This window comes from Fistularia commersonii, chromosome 10, assembly GCF_037954325.1.
Source record: "Fistularia commersonii isolate RoL2024-O1a breed Wild chromosome 10, RoL_Fcom_v1.0, whole genome shotgun sequence".
Taxonomy (NCBI): domain Eukaryota; kingdom Metazoa; phylum Chordata; class Actinopteri; order Syngnathiformes; family Fistulariidae; genus Fistularia; species Fistularia commersonii.
In genome coordinates this window covers 1,708,794-1,726,717 of record NC_141293.1, presented here as the reverse complement: position 1 = coordinate 1,726,717, position 17,924 = coordinate 1,708,794, and the positions used below count along the sequence as shown (strand labels likewise).

General features: G+C 36.2%; 1 protein-coding gene across 4 annotated transcripts in view; it reads left to right on the top strand.

The window, feature by feature from the left end:
* Positions 1-8,064: 8,064 nt before the first annotated feature.
* The window catches only part of LOC147230055 (voltage-dependent T-type calcium channel subunit alpha-1I-like), a 133,995-nt gene continuing 124,135 nt past the window's right edge, over positions 8,065-17,924 (top strand). For 3 of the 4 annotated variants that reach the window (XM_086153193.1, XM_086153192.1, XM_086153191.1), the window contains exon 1: positions 16,363-16,557. In XM_086153193.1, coding sequence (XP_086009319.1) covers positions 16,463-16,557 — 95 coding nt within the window. In that variant the 5' untranslated portion in view covers positions 16,363-16,462. Of the gene's footprint in view, positions 8,155-16,362; positions 16,558-17,924 lie in introns of those variants that run through there. The other variant, XM_086153194.1, reaches the window with a different exon arrangement.

Below are 17,924 nucleotides of genomic sequence, written 5' to 3'. Positions count from 1 at the left end.
GTAATTTTGGTTGTCTATTTTCACCTTTACTGCCTTTTTTTTTCATTTTGTTGTCTATTTATTTCTATTCATTCATTTATTTATTTATTTATTTATTTTCTATTTTTGAATCGTCTCAATTTATATCAATATTCCTAATTTTTGACAAAATAATTTCCCTTATTTGGATGGATAACATTTATCTTTATCTTTAATTTTGGCTGTCTATTTTCAGCCTTACTGTCTGTTTTTTTTTTTTTAATTTTATTCTGTTGTCTATTTATTCCTATTTAGTTATGTATTTATTTATTTTTGCTATTTTCAAATCATCTCTATTTAATTCAATATTCCTAATGATTGACAAAATAATTTCCCTTATGTGGATGGATAACATTTATCTTTATCTTTAATTTTGGTTGTCTATTTTCACCCTTACTGTCTTTTTTTTTTACTGTTGTCTATTTATTTAATTATTTATGTATGTATTTATTTATTTATTTATTTCATTTATTTCATGTTTATTTCTATTTATATGTATTTACTTATTTATTTATTCATTTATTTATCTTATTTCATTTTTTTGCTATTTTCGAATCGTCTCTATTTATATCTATATTTCTTATTATTGACAAAATAATTTCCCTTATGTGGATGGATGACATTTATCTTTATCTTTAATTTTGGCTGTCTATTTTCACCCTTTCTGTCATTTTTTTTTTCTTATTCTGTTGTCTATTTATTTATTTATTTATTTATTTATTTATTTATTTATTTTGCTATTTTCAAATCGTCTCTATTTATATCAATATTCCTAATTGTTGACAAAATAATTTCCCTTATGTGGATGGATAACATTTATCTTTATCTTATCTTTAAGGACGATGCGTTTGAAAACACCCCGAATAGATGGTCGGTAGCAAAAGCAGCAGTATTAGTTTTAGGGTAAATGTCTGTTTTTGTCAGTTCTGGTTCAGTGGGGGTATATGTGTGTGTGTGTGAGTGTGTGTGTGTGTGTGTGTGTGTGTGTGTGTGTGTGTGTAACAGTGTGTGGCCGATCATGCCGCGCCCTGGTCGGGAGAAGAGACAAGCACAGGCTTCTGTGCTACAATGTGAAGCTGAATGTCACTCTGATTTATTCTGAATGAGACTGATCCTGAGGGTTTTCACAGGAAAACACGAATGCAAGCACGCGCACACACACACACACACACACACACACGTGCACACAGTTGTGGAAAATGCTTCGCCTAAATGAAAGCGATCTCATGGAGCCGTGAGTCATGCTGATCTTATGCTGCAGCTGTTTAATGGAGTCATCCTTACATCTTGTGTGGATTATATGAACTCAAACATCACTTTTACTGTTTTACAGAAGAGAGGAATGAGATTTCACAGAATTGAGATTTCCTTTGTGAATTAAATATATGCACGTGACGTAAAACAAAAATTTTGATGCGGCAGTTGAATTTCGGCTGTTTTGACCGACAGGGCGCACAATATTTAATAGCGTAAATAATGAATAACACAAATAATGCCTCGCCCACTGCTGGCTATTTATTTTTATTTTTTTTTATTTTTTTTCATAGAGAAAAAAAAAAAATTTGGATTTCAGATAAAGCAATTGTTGAAATGTTAGAAATAAAAATAAGAGAATGAAAGATATAAATAAAAGAATAGAGAAGCGCGACATGCATAATAGATGCTAATGCTAATTAGGAACGACAGTCGCTACAAAGTTGCGTCTGATAATCTTGTAAAAAGATGCTTTCACATCCTTTCTGAGAGACAAATACAAAGATTTCAATGACAGCTTTTATTTACCAAAATATTTTTTCTGCCTTGTAACAAATCCCCGATTTTTGAACAGTATTTATTTATCGTCGGATTAAGCTGCGTCGACACAGGTGGACTTCGAACAAACATAAAATGTGCCGGTCGCTTTCTGCAAGAGGCGCGAGCGTGCCGAGGATTATAAAAAGATTATTATCATTTGAAGGATTTTTTTCTGCTGTTTAATCGTACCTGCTTCGCCACGGGAAGCTTCGGCCCCTGAACAAAAACACCGCGGCGGGAAGAAAAGATGCAAATGAAGAAGAAACGCGATGAAAAGAAAAGAAAGTTAATCACCGGCGTGTTTAGCAAGAGGCTTTCGTGTTGTAATTTTCAATTTTCATGTGTTTTTATTCTTGGCGAGACAGAACATTCCTGCAGCAAATGTTGCGGAAATCCGATAAATGAAAACCCAAACCGCTATAATGGCATTTGACAACGTTTAATTCTCTTATTACATGAATTTTGCAGCTTATTTGGATTGAAATCCACCTTATATTTAAGAGAAAGTGTGAAAGCTCAGTTTCAAGTTTGGTGTTTTTTTTTTTTTTTTTTTACATCCAACAGAAAGGAAGAAATCCGGTCAGGTAATAAATTGCTTTTACTTCGACCAAAACCTTCTAGGTTTATTTGTTTCTTTTTTTTTCTTTTTTTACACTGAAGATTAGAATCACCTTTTTTTTTTTTTTTTAAATCTAAGGAATTTTCCAAGGTGCGGAAAATCGATCATCCCCTTCTTTTTTTTTTTTTTTTTTTTTTTTTTATCTTGAAAAATAGAATCACCTTTTATTTTTTTTAATTCAAGGAATTTTCCAAGGTGCGGAAAATCGATGCTCTTCTTCTTCTTTTTACTTTTTTTTTTTATTTTTTTTTACCCTGAAGATTAGAATCATCTTTTTTTTTTCTTTTTTTAATCCAAGGAATTATCTAAGGTGCAGAAAATCAATCCTCTTTCTTATTTATTTATTTATTTATTTTTTATTTATTTATTTATTTATTTATTTGTTATTTTTTGTTATTTTTATTATGTCTTTTTTTTTTTATTTTTTTTTTTATTATTTTGTCTACTTGATGCACCGCAAAGTGAAATATTTTGTCAAAAGCCAGACGATAAACCTGGAGACCTGAAAAAAGATGAAAGAGGAAAGCGAGCGTCTGATTAAATCTGTATTGATGCAGAAGGACGGGCGTATAAATAGGTAGAGACTTGCAGAAGGTGACGAGAAAAGAAGATTTATCCGCATGATTCCATAAACAGGAGCGTCGGGAGGACGGAGAGAAAGAAAGAAAAATCATTTTTAAAGGTAAAAAAATCAGCGTCAGGGTTTAAACGCGCAATTAAATTAACCGCCGCGACTCAATAACAACCTTCCCCCGCCGCCATCCTCATTTCCTTTCTCCGGCCCCTCCGTGTCAGATTCGGTTAATTATTCCCGCCGCTTCATTTCCTCCTGGAGGTTAAAAAAAGGTTCGAGTCCGGAATGATGAAGAAATTCAAAAAGTCCGAGTCAATTGGCATCGGAAAAGGCGGAATCCACGGCGGTGGACGCAACTTTATCTCGATTTTTTTTATAAATAATATTTTTTTCCGGCTTTTGCTTTCACAGAAAATCAGAGCAGGTTTTTTTTTTTTGTTTTTTTTTTTACCTTCACATTCACGCGTTCATGTATTTGCGGCAATATTTGGTAAAAAAAAATGACTGGATTAAGTGCTTTCTAAAGAATCTACGCCGATCTTTCTGCTCACGCCCCAAACACCTCGGGCAGGTTCATTCTGTGCACAAAGATCTAAATATTATATAAATAAATATAAATAAAATATATAAAATATTAAAAATAATATAAATTACAAAAAAAAAAAAAAAATCCAAAATGTTCCTTTTCTGACTTCCGTAGGTGGATGAAAAAAAAAGAAGAAAATCAAATCAATCAAGAAATATGTTTCATTTATGTTACTGTTAAAAGTAGTTTCAGTCGTGTCAGTTAGGGATGTAAAGGACTGTCTGGAAAATTTGAATATTGTGAAAAAAAAAAAAAAAAAAAAACTTTTCGTGATATTCTAATATTTTGAGTTAGAATTTTTGAGTTTTCTGAAGATGTAAGCCATAATCAGCAATATTAAAAAAATAAAAGGCTTGCAATATTCCAGTTGATTTGTAATGAATCCAGAATGTATGACATTTTTGTTTTTTAAATTGTATCACAGAAGATAAAGAACTTTATCACAATATTTTAATTTTCTCAGATAGTCCTGTATTTCGTTTGAATCGAAGTAAATAATACAATTCAAAAGATGACTTTGAGCGTCCTTGAAAAGAAAATGTACATTGTGAGATCTGAATCATCCGTTCGTGTGAAAAAGATCGGATGTGATGATTATAAAAGGGACGAAAAGTTCTTTTCAAATTTGCAAAACTAAAGTTAAAAGTTTTGTGTCAAACCGCGAGTCCTTCACAAAAGTCTTTTTAGTGGAGAAATATAAGAAAAATATGTGGGTTTTATCTTGTTAAATATATCAGTACAACCTGCAGTGAATTAAGCTTATCAAATTGTCCTTCTCAATGGGACTCAGCAAAACGGGAATCCTGATGATTTTCCTGCATAAAAATAATATTATAATCACCTTTAGGACCTTAAGGAGACCTTTATCTTCTCTGGAACTTTCCAGAAGGATTCACATGGAGTCTTTTTCTATTAGCACTTAAATTTTAATGATAAATATTCTGCATGTTCTGGAAAACAACAACTCAAGTATCACATTTAATGCAACTGGAAGTTTATTTGACGTGTTAGCGCCAGAACACACGCGCTAAATGGAAATGGAGAAAATGCTCTTTTGCTGGCCAGTATGTGTCAAAATGTAAGAATCATTTACTCTGAACTGTAAATTTACATGAAATACAGCGAACAGTGTGCGATCCTCGTGAAATCAACCTTTGCTTGAACCATACAAGTCTCGCACCCTTGAAAATGCCCTTCTTTTATGTTCACTAAATGCAGAGTATTGGAAAAAAAAAAAAATCGAAGGTTCACCGCATGAATCCCTATTGTTTCATATCCCAATAGATTTATGGAAAGCGTCCACAATGGGGAAAGAAATAAATTATTTGAAAAATGTATCTCCATATTTATTAGGAATCTGCCTGGTGTTGTGGCTTCACCAGTTTTACGCTGTGGCCTGCATTGAAAAGCATGTTTGTCATAAGATGAGTAACGATCGATGGCTTATTGACGATCCTTTTCTTCTACCTTTCAAAATGCAATCGGCGCCGCGGGGTTTAAAATTAGGCCTTGTTTAGAGCAGGCGTCCTGACAGGAACCCGACGCAGAGAAGTTTCACTGCATCTTCAACAATGAAACCAGCAATGCACACCTGCAGCTCATCAGGCCTCGTCACGCTGAGCTTAAGAGGAGCTCGCCGACGGTCCTTCGGGGCCAGAAGCTTGTCTTGAGTGGCACCGCCAGACGGACCTCTCTCCTGGAGGCCCTTCTCGGCCGAGCGTCAGCCCCAAAGTAAGAGACATTTTCATTCCCCAGGCTACAATTTGTGGCCTGTACCCAACCAAGCATACGAGTTCAAGAGGGTCCGAGGCCTCTTGCTTGTTGCAGAGGAGCCGACGCTTTGACACCTCCCTGGTTGCAGATGGCCGAAGGCGTCTCCCTAGTTGCAGAGTCGATGACGCCTCTCCCTTGTTGAAAAGTGTCCAACACCTCTCCCTTGTTACAGAGGGTCCTACACTCCGACGCCTCTCCCTGGTTGCAGAGGGTCCGACCCTTCGACGCCTATACCTGGTTCAAGGGGGTCCGAGGCCTCTGCCTAGTTGCAGAGGGGCTGACGCTTCGTCACCTTCCTGGTTGCAGAGGGGCCGACAATTTGATGCCTCTCCCTACCTCAAGAGGGTCCGAGGCATCTCCTTAGTTGCAGAGGGGCCAACGCTCCAGCGCCCCTCCCTGGCCGCGGAGTGTCCGGTGCCTTCCCCTAGTTGCAGAGGGTACGATGCCTCAACACCTCCCTGGTTGCAGAGGGGCAGACACTTCGACACCTCTTGCTTTTTCAAGAGGGTCTGAGGTATCTCCCTAGTTGCACAGGGGCCAACCCTCCGGCGCCCCTTCTTGGTCGCGGAGTGTCCGACGCCTCGGCACCCCTCGCTAGTTCAAAAGGGTCAGAGGCCTCTCCCTAGTTGCAGAGGGGCTGAAGCTTCTACGCCTCACCCTAGTTTAAGAGGGCCGCTACTTCACTGACATCACGCCAACTCCACTCCCTAGTTGCAGAAGGTCACTGCTTCATCAACGCCTCTCCCTAGTTCCATAGTGGCCGACGCCCCTCCCTGCCCTTTGAAACCACCCAACCCCTGCACAGCTCTCCATTTATTCCCCCTTGTAAATAAAACCCCTTAAAGCACTTCACCTCCTGGGTGCCTTTGCGTTGGTCAGCATCACCTCCGGAATCCATGACAGATACAGTATTGGAGCAAAATGTGAGGATCAAATCCCATTAACTCATTTATCTAAAATAATAGTGAAATGACGGGAGATTTGTGAGTCGCTAGTCGGGCCGGGCTACGATTTTTGGTTGAATGAAATGCGATCTGATGTTTCATAAGATAAGTAAAGCTGAGAACGCGGCGTACTTGTTGTTCTGCGCATCGTATTTGCCTCATATTGGGTTTGACACACTTTTGAGCATCAACTTAAAAAAAAGAATAGACCATTTCAACCACACACAGCAGAGAGTGGAAAGTGGAAAGGAATAAACCGCCTTAACAATATATATCTAAAAAAGGTAGGGCTTGTATTTCCAGGTTGCACCTAAACAATATGACTCAAGTATTCAAAGAACTTTTATTGTCATACCAGCAAACCTTACAGTATGTGGAACCAAATTTGTACCCAATTCCAGTTTAAGCCATAAAAAAAAAACAGCAAAATGTGAACAAGCAACAAGTAAGAGCACCAATTTTATCAGGCTGGAGTTGGACTTGTTGGTACTAAGTTTACCTGTGAAGCAAAGAGGTAGTTTTGTATCGTATCTGTGATAATTGTCCAAATCTTCTTGCCTCGGCAACTGGACTTGAATTTCTTCACTTGAAGACGTTCCAACCCTCACTTCCGATGATGTTCGGAGTTTCCCAATAGAACCGCCAGGGTTTTGGGCGATCTAGGTTGAGTTGATCTGCAGAAACTAGTCGTTAGAAGGGTTGTTATGTCCTTGTCCTTCAGGTCAAGTCCTGTTGCAAAGACAAGAAGATTTTAACAAGAAATCACCAGAACCTGGACGAGTGAGAACCTCCACAGACAAACCTATGACGGGGAAAAACTGCAGCTTGATTGTTTAAAGTGTTTGCAATATGTAAACAGTATAAACGTGCGCAAAAGTTGCAACCAGCAGCGAATTTAAGATGAGTTTGAAAAAATTCTGCACAGCAAAAATACTCCTAATTTACAGAAAAAAAAAAAAAAAAATTAGAAGATAATGTGAAAATGTTTAATATGATATGCACAAAAAAAGAGGGAATCGATCTCATGATCGGAAAAAAAAAAGAAAAAAATGGACTTGTTACTTCGACACTTTATAGTTTTATTTGTGTTTCTTATTCTAAAAAAATTGATATATCTTACATAAAAAAAAAATATATTTTTTTTTTTCTTGCATGACGTTTTGAGCAAACATTTATTATAACAGTGGCATGTTTAAGATTACTTTATTTATCCCGAATGAAATTGTTGTGCCAGAGTTTCAACTAAAACATAACAATAATAAATAATAGTAGGAAATTGTATAAACATCCCCCCCCCCCTTTTTTTTTAGTGTTTATACAATTTCCTACTATTATTATTGTTATGTTTTACTTGAAACTCAGGCACATCCTTCGGGATAAATAAAGTTATCTTAAACATGCCACCGTAATAATAAATTTTTGCTCAAAACGCCATGCAAGAAAAAGTTTATTTTTTAATGTAAAATAAATCAATCAATTTTTTTGGGAGCATTTTAGCCGTGCAGTTTTATTTTCAAAAGCTACTGTTTTTAATCCAGCACACCCGCGCGTGATTTTCATTTTAAACAATTTTTGCGATTTCCAAGACGTTCCCCGTACTTGCACGCTTTTCAGGAAACAGCTGAATAGTTGCTTTTTTTTTTTTTTTTCCCCCCGATGATTGCAGGGATGTTTCTCTGATAGCTGTGACTTTTTCCTGCGCCGCTCTGCTCCTTAACCCCGTCCTCCTCATACGTGGTTCGAAAGGATTAGCATCATGGTCATCCTCCTCAACTGCGTGACGCTGGGAATGTATCAGCCCTGCGAGAACATCGACTGCACCTCGGACCGCTGCCAGATCCTGCAGGTAAGGCTGACTTTGACCTTTGCATGTGTGTGTGTGTGTGTGTGTGTGCATGTATTTGCCTACGCCATGTCAGCAAACAGATGAGGAACGCCACATAATCAATAATCTGACCTAAATTTCAACCGGGAACATTCTGATGCAGTCAAACATTGCAGCAAGATTGCAGATAATCTTCAAATCTTTGCACTTAAAACACTTTATAGCCTTGACTTTGACACTTTATAGTTTTATTTGTATTTCTTACCCCCCCCCTTTTTTTTTTTTTTTTTTTTTTTTACTGTGTATGCAATTTCCTGCTATTATTTATTATTGTTATGTTTTACTTGAAACTCTGGCACAACAATTTCCTTCGGGATAAATAAAGTAATTTTAAACATGCCACCGTAATAATAAACGTTTGCTCAAAACGTCATGCAAGAAAAAGCTTTTTTTTTTTTTTTTATGTAAAATAAATCAATCATTTTTTTTAGAATAAGAAACACAAATAAAACTATTAAGTGTCGAAGTAACAAGTCAATTTTTTTCTTATTTTTTTTATTTATTTTTTTTCGATCATGAGATCGATTCCCTACAAAACAATTTCCTTCGGGATAAATAAAGTTGTTCTTATTCTAAATGCTTAAAGGAAATTGGGAAAATTGTTTCAGCAGCAGCAGCAAGATAAACAAGGACAAAAAAAGCTAAAAATACATGTAAAAATAATGTAAATAAATACTCTGAGGTGTAAAAGTATTATTTAAAAATAATTCAAATATACAGAAATATATAGACAGAATATATAGTAGACAGAAAAAAAAAGTGCATATACACATTTATTATATGTAGTATGTAAAATTTATATAGTATGTCCCAGTATCTGGGAACCTGGTGTTATTCATTTCACCACTCAAAAAAATAAATGGAACACATCCAAGAGCTGAATGAATGAGATATTATAATTAAATGCTTTGTTTTTTTACACAAAAATGATCAATGGAAATCAATTGTACGAACCCATGGAGGTCTGGATTTGGATTAAAGTGTAAAAATACACTCCAGGCTGATCCGACGTTGATGTAATATCCTTAAAACAAGTCCAAACACTTTGATTTCACACACGTGTGTGTGTGATTGACTTGGAGTATTTAAGTATTTTTTGGAGCAATATATGTTTTTGTCGACTCGAATATTAGCTTTATAAACAGAGCTTAGCTTTTTGGGGGCATTTCACTTATTTTTAATATTGCTTAAATCAAACGATGAAGACATTAACCTAATAGGAGACAGGGGAAAAGAAAAAAAAATAAAATAAAATAAAATTAAAAAAAAAAAAAAAAAATTATTCAACCGTGCTTTATGTTGAAGAGATTATTGTTTGTGATTTTTAATTGAGGCATTTTCCTTGAGTTTACGCCGGTGATTTCAGCCTGGCCGACATGTGGTTTGTGTTGTTTCCATGGTAACTTGCCAACTGTTTAACAACTCACTGTTTACCTCTGGGATGGTAATTACTCTTTATTGAAGTAAATTTGGCAGGTTCACACTCCGATAAAAGGACTTCATTATTTTTATTTTATTTTTTTTTGCACCAGCGCAGAAAATGTATAGACCCACCAACGACCACACACACACACACACACACACATATAATAGTTCCGGGTTTGTTTATCATTGCATTTCCTCTCTTTTGTGCAAGACTCTCCGATAGACAGTTTGTTTTGTTTCCCGGCCTCCTGTTTCTGTACCGTCGTCACCTCCATCCCATAACTCCGGCCCGTCCTCCATCTTTTGTGTCTCTAACAAGCACATCGCCTCCCCAGGTAGCGCCAGGGTTTTGTTCTCGTACCTGCTAATGGTACGATAGAGAGAGGATTTTTTTTGCTGACAAGCTTCGGATAGTTAAAGGTGGCCTTCACTTCTTTCTCCGTTTCTTTGTGGAAGCTGTAAATTCCCACCCTGCAAGTAACCGCGGGGAAAATGCCCCAGTCATCATTTACCTGGCGTCGTATCCCATCCCGATACGTCGCTTCGGACAAGAAGAACCGGCTACGAAAAAACGAAAATGACCGCGGGGTGATTATGGAAATTTGGAAATGAAAAATGTCATTTTTTTTGTACACGGTTGTATGAGTTGTGAGCAGAAACAACACATTTTATTTTAGCCTGAATTTTTTTGGTCCGGGAAGAAAATTGAACATATCCATAAAATAGTGGTAATGAGGGAGTGTGTATTCACATGAAATCACAATCATGTCTGATGTAACATACGTTTGTAACACATTTCAGGTATTTTTTTTTAAGCTGTTCTATCCGAGGAGAGTAGATCAATTAAAAGAAGCAAAAATGTCTAGCATGCAAGTGAGATTAATATGATTATCAATTATTACTCTTATTTATGTATTTATTTATGTGTTTATTATTATTATTATCATTATTATTATTATTATTATTATTACAATTTTTATTTTTATTATTATGATTATTGTTATTATTATTATTATTATTATTATAAGAACAAATTTATTATCATTATTATTATTATTATTGTTGTAAGAACATCCTTATCATTATTACTATCATTATTTTTATTATCATTATTATTATAAGAACAAATTTATTATTATTGTTGTTGTTGTAAGAACACCCTATTTATTGTTATTATTAGTTTATTTTTTATTTTTATTACCATTCTGTGTAATATTATTATTATTATTATTATTATTATTACTATTATTATTGTTATTATTATTATTGTTGTTGTAAGAACACCCTTTTTATTGTTATTATCATTATTATTATTATTATTATTATTAGTTTATTTTTTATTTTTATCATCATTGTGTTTAATATTAATATTGTTATTATCATTTATCATTATATTCCTCATTTTAATATTGCTACTTTTGTTGTCATTATCTAAGCTATTTTTAAGTATCTTGTAATAAAAAAAAACAAATTAAATAGTGATAGAGTGAGGATTAATTAAATCTTGGTCAAAAAGCTGAGTAATGAAATAAACACAGTTTTTCTCATGTTTTTGTTAAAAAAATTCAAATAGTTGCGTGCGTGTGCGTGTGTGTGTGTTTTGCAGGTACAACATTGCCTTCAAGCGCATCGCCAGGGCAACTCGGGGTTTCTGAGTATTTTTTGAATCAGAATTCTGTCGGTTTAACGGAACAGAAAACCACTTCTGCAAAAACACCTCTGGTCTCTGTGTTCCTTCAGTCCATTAGAGTTTCTGACAATTTGTTATGGTATTTGGCTTGGGGCTTATTTTTGGTTGAAGATCTTCAGAAATGCCTCGCTGCTCCTGCTGCTGGAGGCAAGAAGCTTGATGAAGGGCAGACCGCTTCCCTCTTTCACTTTCCAAGGCAATCAGTTCATCTTTTTCGATGTTTGATGATGAGTAAGAAATAATAGCATGAATAAATGTGCAGAACATAGTGGGTGATGAACCGGTCGTATCAATGGACGACTATTTAGTTGAAATTTTATTTCGGTTTCATTAACATAGAGCTGAAAGCTGCAAGCAAGAATGAAATGGAGGTTAAAATGCTTAAATATTCTATGTAGAAATGTAGAACTCTTTAATAAATAGTTTACAACAACCCCTATTTTTACACAAAATAATTGCATGTAATCATATGCATGTGCTTGTAAATACACGTGTATTTACATTACACATACGTTTATATTTATTTTATTTATTATTATTATTCATTTTTTTTACTATTTTTATTCTTTTTTTTTTTCTTTTTTTTTTTTACTGTTTTTATCTTATTTGTATTATTCATTATTTTCACATAGAGTTCAATTCTGATTCTGAGGATGTCCTCTCTTGTGGACGGCGGCGTCTGTATTTGCATAGTCACCTTCCACTAGGAATAAGTTGTTAAAATGAGTGTGTCTGCTTGTTGTTATTATTATTATTATTATTTCTTTAAATCAGTACCTGCTGATGCATTTTAATAGCATTTCAGGAAAAAATTGACTTTTAATCCTTCGCTGTTCTTCTTGTCTCTTAGAGCGATTTTTCCTACATTGTACCGTTGGATATTCATGTTGATTAGCCTTAGCTGTCGCATATATTATTATTTAAAAGTCGCAATCCTAATGACCGACTTCTAATCTCCCTCCGACAAACAAGCGGCGCGACGAAATATTCGAAAAGGCTTCCACACCGGCTCGTATTTGGCATCATGAAAGGGCGCGTCAGCAGACGCCCTCGACCTCGTCGCAAATCCTGTCGATAATTAAACCTGGCGGTTGTGACAAATAACTTTGATGAATTCATTCCCCGCTTTCACTCGGGGAAGAGAAGGAAGGCATCCGAGCGCCACGGCCGATGTGGGGATTACACGCGAAGCATGCAGGATGCATTATTTATCCAAATATCATTTAGACGGCGTATGACAAGGATCCTCTCATCTTTCCCGACGAGCGTGTGTGTTGCTTTTGGTTTTGCGTGACACAAAACCAATGGGCGGATCAAACGGTTTAAATTTCTCGTAACCCCAAAGCGAACGCTCTTACGAGGGGAAAACGGGGGAAAATTCGCGCCCGTTGGATCTGCAGAGGAAGCGCTATAAATATATCCTCTTCTGTCCATCAGATCGTCAAAACAGAATGGATGTTGATCTGTTGTGATCGCGCCAGAAACACGCAAGCGTCCAAAAACAGAATCGGCTCTTGTTTAATTTCTCTGCGGAGGCAGACGAGCAACATCTACCAGCCTCCGGTAAACATCATCCTGCGCCGGCGTGCCGTTGTGGGAACACCGAAGCAGGCGAATGATAAGCGTGACGAAGGGAAAGCAGCAACCGTTAATCTGAACATGTGAAAAATGGTAAAATACATATTGACCGAAGAGGAACGAGCGATAATGTGATAAATCGGAGAAGCGCTGTGATTCACGGAGCAGAAAGGCGTTCACTTGTCGACCTTCACCTCCGGGTCAAAACGCGGTCTTTCCCTTACTTTGTTTTTATTTGTCTATTTGCAATCTCACATCCATGTTACAGCACGTCCTTCTCAGTTGGCTAGTTTTGCATCCTTTTATGACACCAGAATCTCTTTCTTTATATCCTTTTCATCCTGATAAAAAATTCAGGTGTGTATATGTATACACGAGAAAGACAAAAATGTCATCTAGGAAAGCTTTCTCAGATATCTGACATATGACTAGTATGCTCAAATGAACACACGCAAAAACAAAACTGATTTAATAGACTAAATTGTATGAAAGTGCGTGTTTTTAGACCTAGAAAAACAGTGTTAAGAGAGAGACTCTGGTATTGTATGAGGAAATCTGGAGTGGCAAAGAAGTATGTTAGACCGGTGCAGGACATGTATGCTCGCTGTGAGACAGTGTTGTGCTGTGTTGTAGGGGTAACAGAGAGATTCAAGGTGGAGGTGGGACTCCATCAGGGATCAGCTCTGAGACCCTTCTTGTTTGCGGTGGTGATGGACAGGCTGACAGATGAGGTTGGACAGGGACCTCCACGGACCATGATATTGAGGAACTTCTAGAGAGGTGGAGGTATGCTCCGGAAAGGAAAGGAGTGAAGTTAAGTTGCAGCAAGACAGAATATATGTGTGTGAATGAGAGGAACTCGGGTGGAACGGTGAGACTACAGGGAGTGGAGATCAAGAAGTTGGAGGATTTCAGGTACTTTGGGTCAACAGTCCAGAGCAACGGAGAGTGTGGAGAAGAGGTGAAGATACTGGTTCAAGCAGGTTAGAATGGGTGGACAAAAATGTCAGGGGTACGAAGAGGTAGAAGACTATCGGCCAGAATGAAAGGAAAGGTGGAGGAGACACTGTCGAGGCCAGGGATGCTGGATGGACTAGAAACCGTGACTATGACCAAAAGACAGCAGGGAGAGCCGGAGGTCACAGAGATGAAGATGTTGAGGTTCTCTTTGGGAGTGACCAGGATGGAGAGGATCAGGAATGAGTCTATCAGAGGAACAGCACATGTTTGACGCTTTGGAGAGAAGGTCAGAGATGGTTGGGTCATGGACAGAGGAGGGAGAGTGGATATATTGGTGGACGGATGCTGGAACTGGAGGTCTAGAAGGAGACCAGAGAGAAGATCTATGGATGTAGTGAGAGAGGATATGAAGGTTGATGTGAGCAAGGAGGGTCCAGAGAATAGTTAGATGGAGAAGGTGGTGACCTCCGAAAGCCCAAAGGAGGAGAAGAGTTGTCATATCACAATATGAAAAATTCTAATTTGTGACAAAACACAATAGAAGAATTATTCAGTATTGTGGGGTTTATAATTGATTGGATTTAATTGTTTTTAAATACATGCATGTTGTAGTACATCCAATTCTTTTTCTGTCTTTTTCTTTTTCTAGTCAAGTGAAGCTCAAAATGTAACTTTCTTGTTTCCTTTATCCGTTTTAATCACATTTTGATTATAACAAAAATACTTATTTAATTCGATTTTTTTAAGAACTCTATTTCCACTCCTCTTCCATTTTAAAGCTTGTTTTTGTTTGTCTATTTTCTTTGTTTTTTTCCCCCCTCCCGTCACGCGAGACGATAAATCTCCACAAAAACATCCAGCGATTCATAAAACCCCCGAAAGCGAGCACAATCTCTTTCACGCCACTATAAATAACAAATGTGCAAACCTTGTTCACAAATGTTACAACAAGGAAACGCATAAGTGACTATAATGATTCATGTCCTGCAACATGACCGAAACCGCGCGTTTTCACACATCATTTATTTTAGTCCAAGTGGTTGATGGCTGCAAACACCATCTTCTAAACGCTTATCATTGAGAGATTTCTGCAAAACACATCTGTCAACCGCTGCTGAAAAAATAACCGTTTAAAATTTTCCTCACCGACCCGTGTTGCGTTAGTGTTTCATAATTTTTGTTTTATTTCTAATTCGACTTAAAACCTTAAAAATGAATTTTTACTTGAGCCGTCTATGTGTTTGAGCACCCGTTGCACATCATGAAATGTGTATTTTTTTATTCACCTTTTTTTTTTTTAAATAGAAAAATAGAAAACTGATGGGCAATAACAGGAAAACACCTTTGCAATTTCCGCACCACATCTAAAGTTAATTTGACTCCAGATTCAAAAGTAATAGAGCAATTGAAAAGAAGAATGAAAAAGCCTCCACTTTGTCAGGTTGAACTCATTTTCAGAAAAAGGACATGAAGGATCGACTGGAATGGACATCATTAAATCAATTTTTGTTTTCTTTTTTTTTTTTCCCCTGAATTTAAGATTGCTAAATTTAAACCAAGTTATAACCTTCATTTTTGATAAAATAAAAAAAAAAAAAGACTTCTTCATCCAACGAAGCCTTGCGTAAATGTTGGCACCAAATGTATTCATTTTAATAATAATAATTCCAATTCAAGCCCAGTGTATTTAACTTCCTTTTTGTCATTTTTTTGTAATTATTTTTTCACTCACAGCTCACCAGAAGTAATTTTGTGTGTGTGTGTGAGTGCGTGCACATGTGTGTGTGATGCTTGCTACTGCCATTTTCAAATTGAGACCATGTGATCAATGTTCAGCCAATCAGTGAGTGTCCATGGAGTGCATATTTATTTTCCATTCATACACATTTATATTTACATGGAAGTTGTAACTTTTTAGATAAGTACATGGCATATGTGTATATTTGATATTATTTGCAGCGTATTTGAATACATAATTTGACCTGCCGACCAAATATGCTTTTTTCCCCTCCCTTGTTGGTAAAACTCAATTCTGTCTTTTTTTTTTTTTTCAAAGAAAAATGAATGAAAATTCTTGTTGTGGAAAAAAATGTGCAAAAATGTTCTCATCTTTACAAAAAGGCTGCTCATGATATATTTATGATATAAATGCAAAGCGAGCGTAACTACAATTTGTATAGTCATTTATTTATATATGAACATATATATATATATATATATTATGTTATGTGTATGTTATTCTAGATATAAAATATATTATCCCCGTCTTATTAAATATTATTCTCTTTTATCTCTTTTTTTCCCCTCTTTTTTATTTTATTTTTTTTAATTTTATTCTTGAACATAATTTTGATGCTGCTACTCCATGTGTCCCCTGATTCATTTGAACCTCCATGTAACTTCCCTCTTCATGAAGACATTCGTCGCTTTTTCTTTGTCGGCGAAAAACAAAACAAGTCGGGGATTAAAGATTATACTAGTATAAAGAAATAGTGATCAATGGAACTGATGACGAGGTGTATTTTTTTCTTATTTTGCACATTTTACTCCATTGTTTTGTTTTATTTTCTCTCCTAGGCGTTCGATGCCTTTATCTACATTTTCTTTGCACTTGAGATGGTGGTAAAAATGGTGGCTCTCGGGATATTTGGTCGCCGCTGTTACCTTGGAGACACCTGGAACAGGTTGGACTTCTTCATTGTCATGGCCGGGTAAGCGTCTTATTTTCTCTCAAACTATTATGACTGATTTAGAAAAATATTTTATGATATGAGCAGATTGTTTGACATTGAAAGGAATGACTTGGTTTCTCATGTAGAGTTCTTATTTACATTTGCATTGAAAATGTAAACAACACCTGGAAATCAGCTGTTTCTTTTTTTTTTTTTTGTTAATAGGAGGCAGGAAAAAAACGGCCTAAAAAAATTCCCTAGAAATACAAAATGACACTAAATTATCTTAAACAATAAAAGATTGTAGTTAATAAAATAACATTCAACTTGCTTTATATTTTTTTGTTTTTTCACCTTCATTCAAAAAACTGATTTTATTCTTATTATTTTTTTTTTCAGTATATAGAAAATTCAGATGTGCCGTAAAACCAATTTAATAATCACAGCTCATTAGCATATCGTTAGCGCTTCCGAAGTGATTTCTTTGCAACATATTTATCCAAAAAAATGAGTATTTCTCCAGTAAATATTAGCTGTTTAGGAATTTCTTACACTAAAAATTACATTGAGACCAGCGGATAATGTGGACGGCCTTTAAGGCAAATATATTAAATATTAAATATTAAATATTAAACAGGACTTTGGTCAGTATTTTTAATTCACAGGGTAGAAATTCTGATCTATACATGCAGATATGTTTGTGTATTTATGTTTCTACCAAAACAACACAAATGCACTGTTTTACTTTTGGAATATCTCAAAACGTTCACACATGCAAAACAAAAACGTGCACACAAAACAAAAGCACACCTGCTCGAGTGCCCGCGGTGAACGAGGTGAAATGAAGCACGGACACAGATGATGAAGCAAACGTGTGTGTGTGTGTGTGTGTGTGTGTGATGGATGGGGTGAGTGGTTTTATAATAGCAAACAAAGAAACATAGATTAACAGACTTACTAAGGCAGGTGGGGGAAACATTCATCTTCATTTGAGCCGAGTCCACACTGCACAACCATAGTGTGTACATGCATGTGTGTGTGTGTGTGTGTGTGTGTGGACAGATCCAAGCTTGCTACTTCCAGGTTTTTTTCTTCGTCCGTATGGATGTTATGGTTGCTAATAGATTTGCATTAAGCCGAATCACAGGGCGAACAGCAAAGAGCTCCGTGTCTGTTTCTTTTATCCCCGCTGCACTTTATTTTTCCTTTTTTTTCAGTTTTTCAATGAGCATCTGTACGTGTCAGCCTTGATTCAGACCCCAAACAGACCAGGATCACGCTAAGACCGCCTTCTCCGGTGGATTTCACGCTTTTGTTGCACAACCTTCTTCCGTAACCGTTCATTTTATGTCGCCCCGCTTGCACGTCGTTTTATCTTGTCTCGATTTTTGTAATCCCTGACCGGA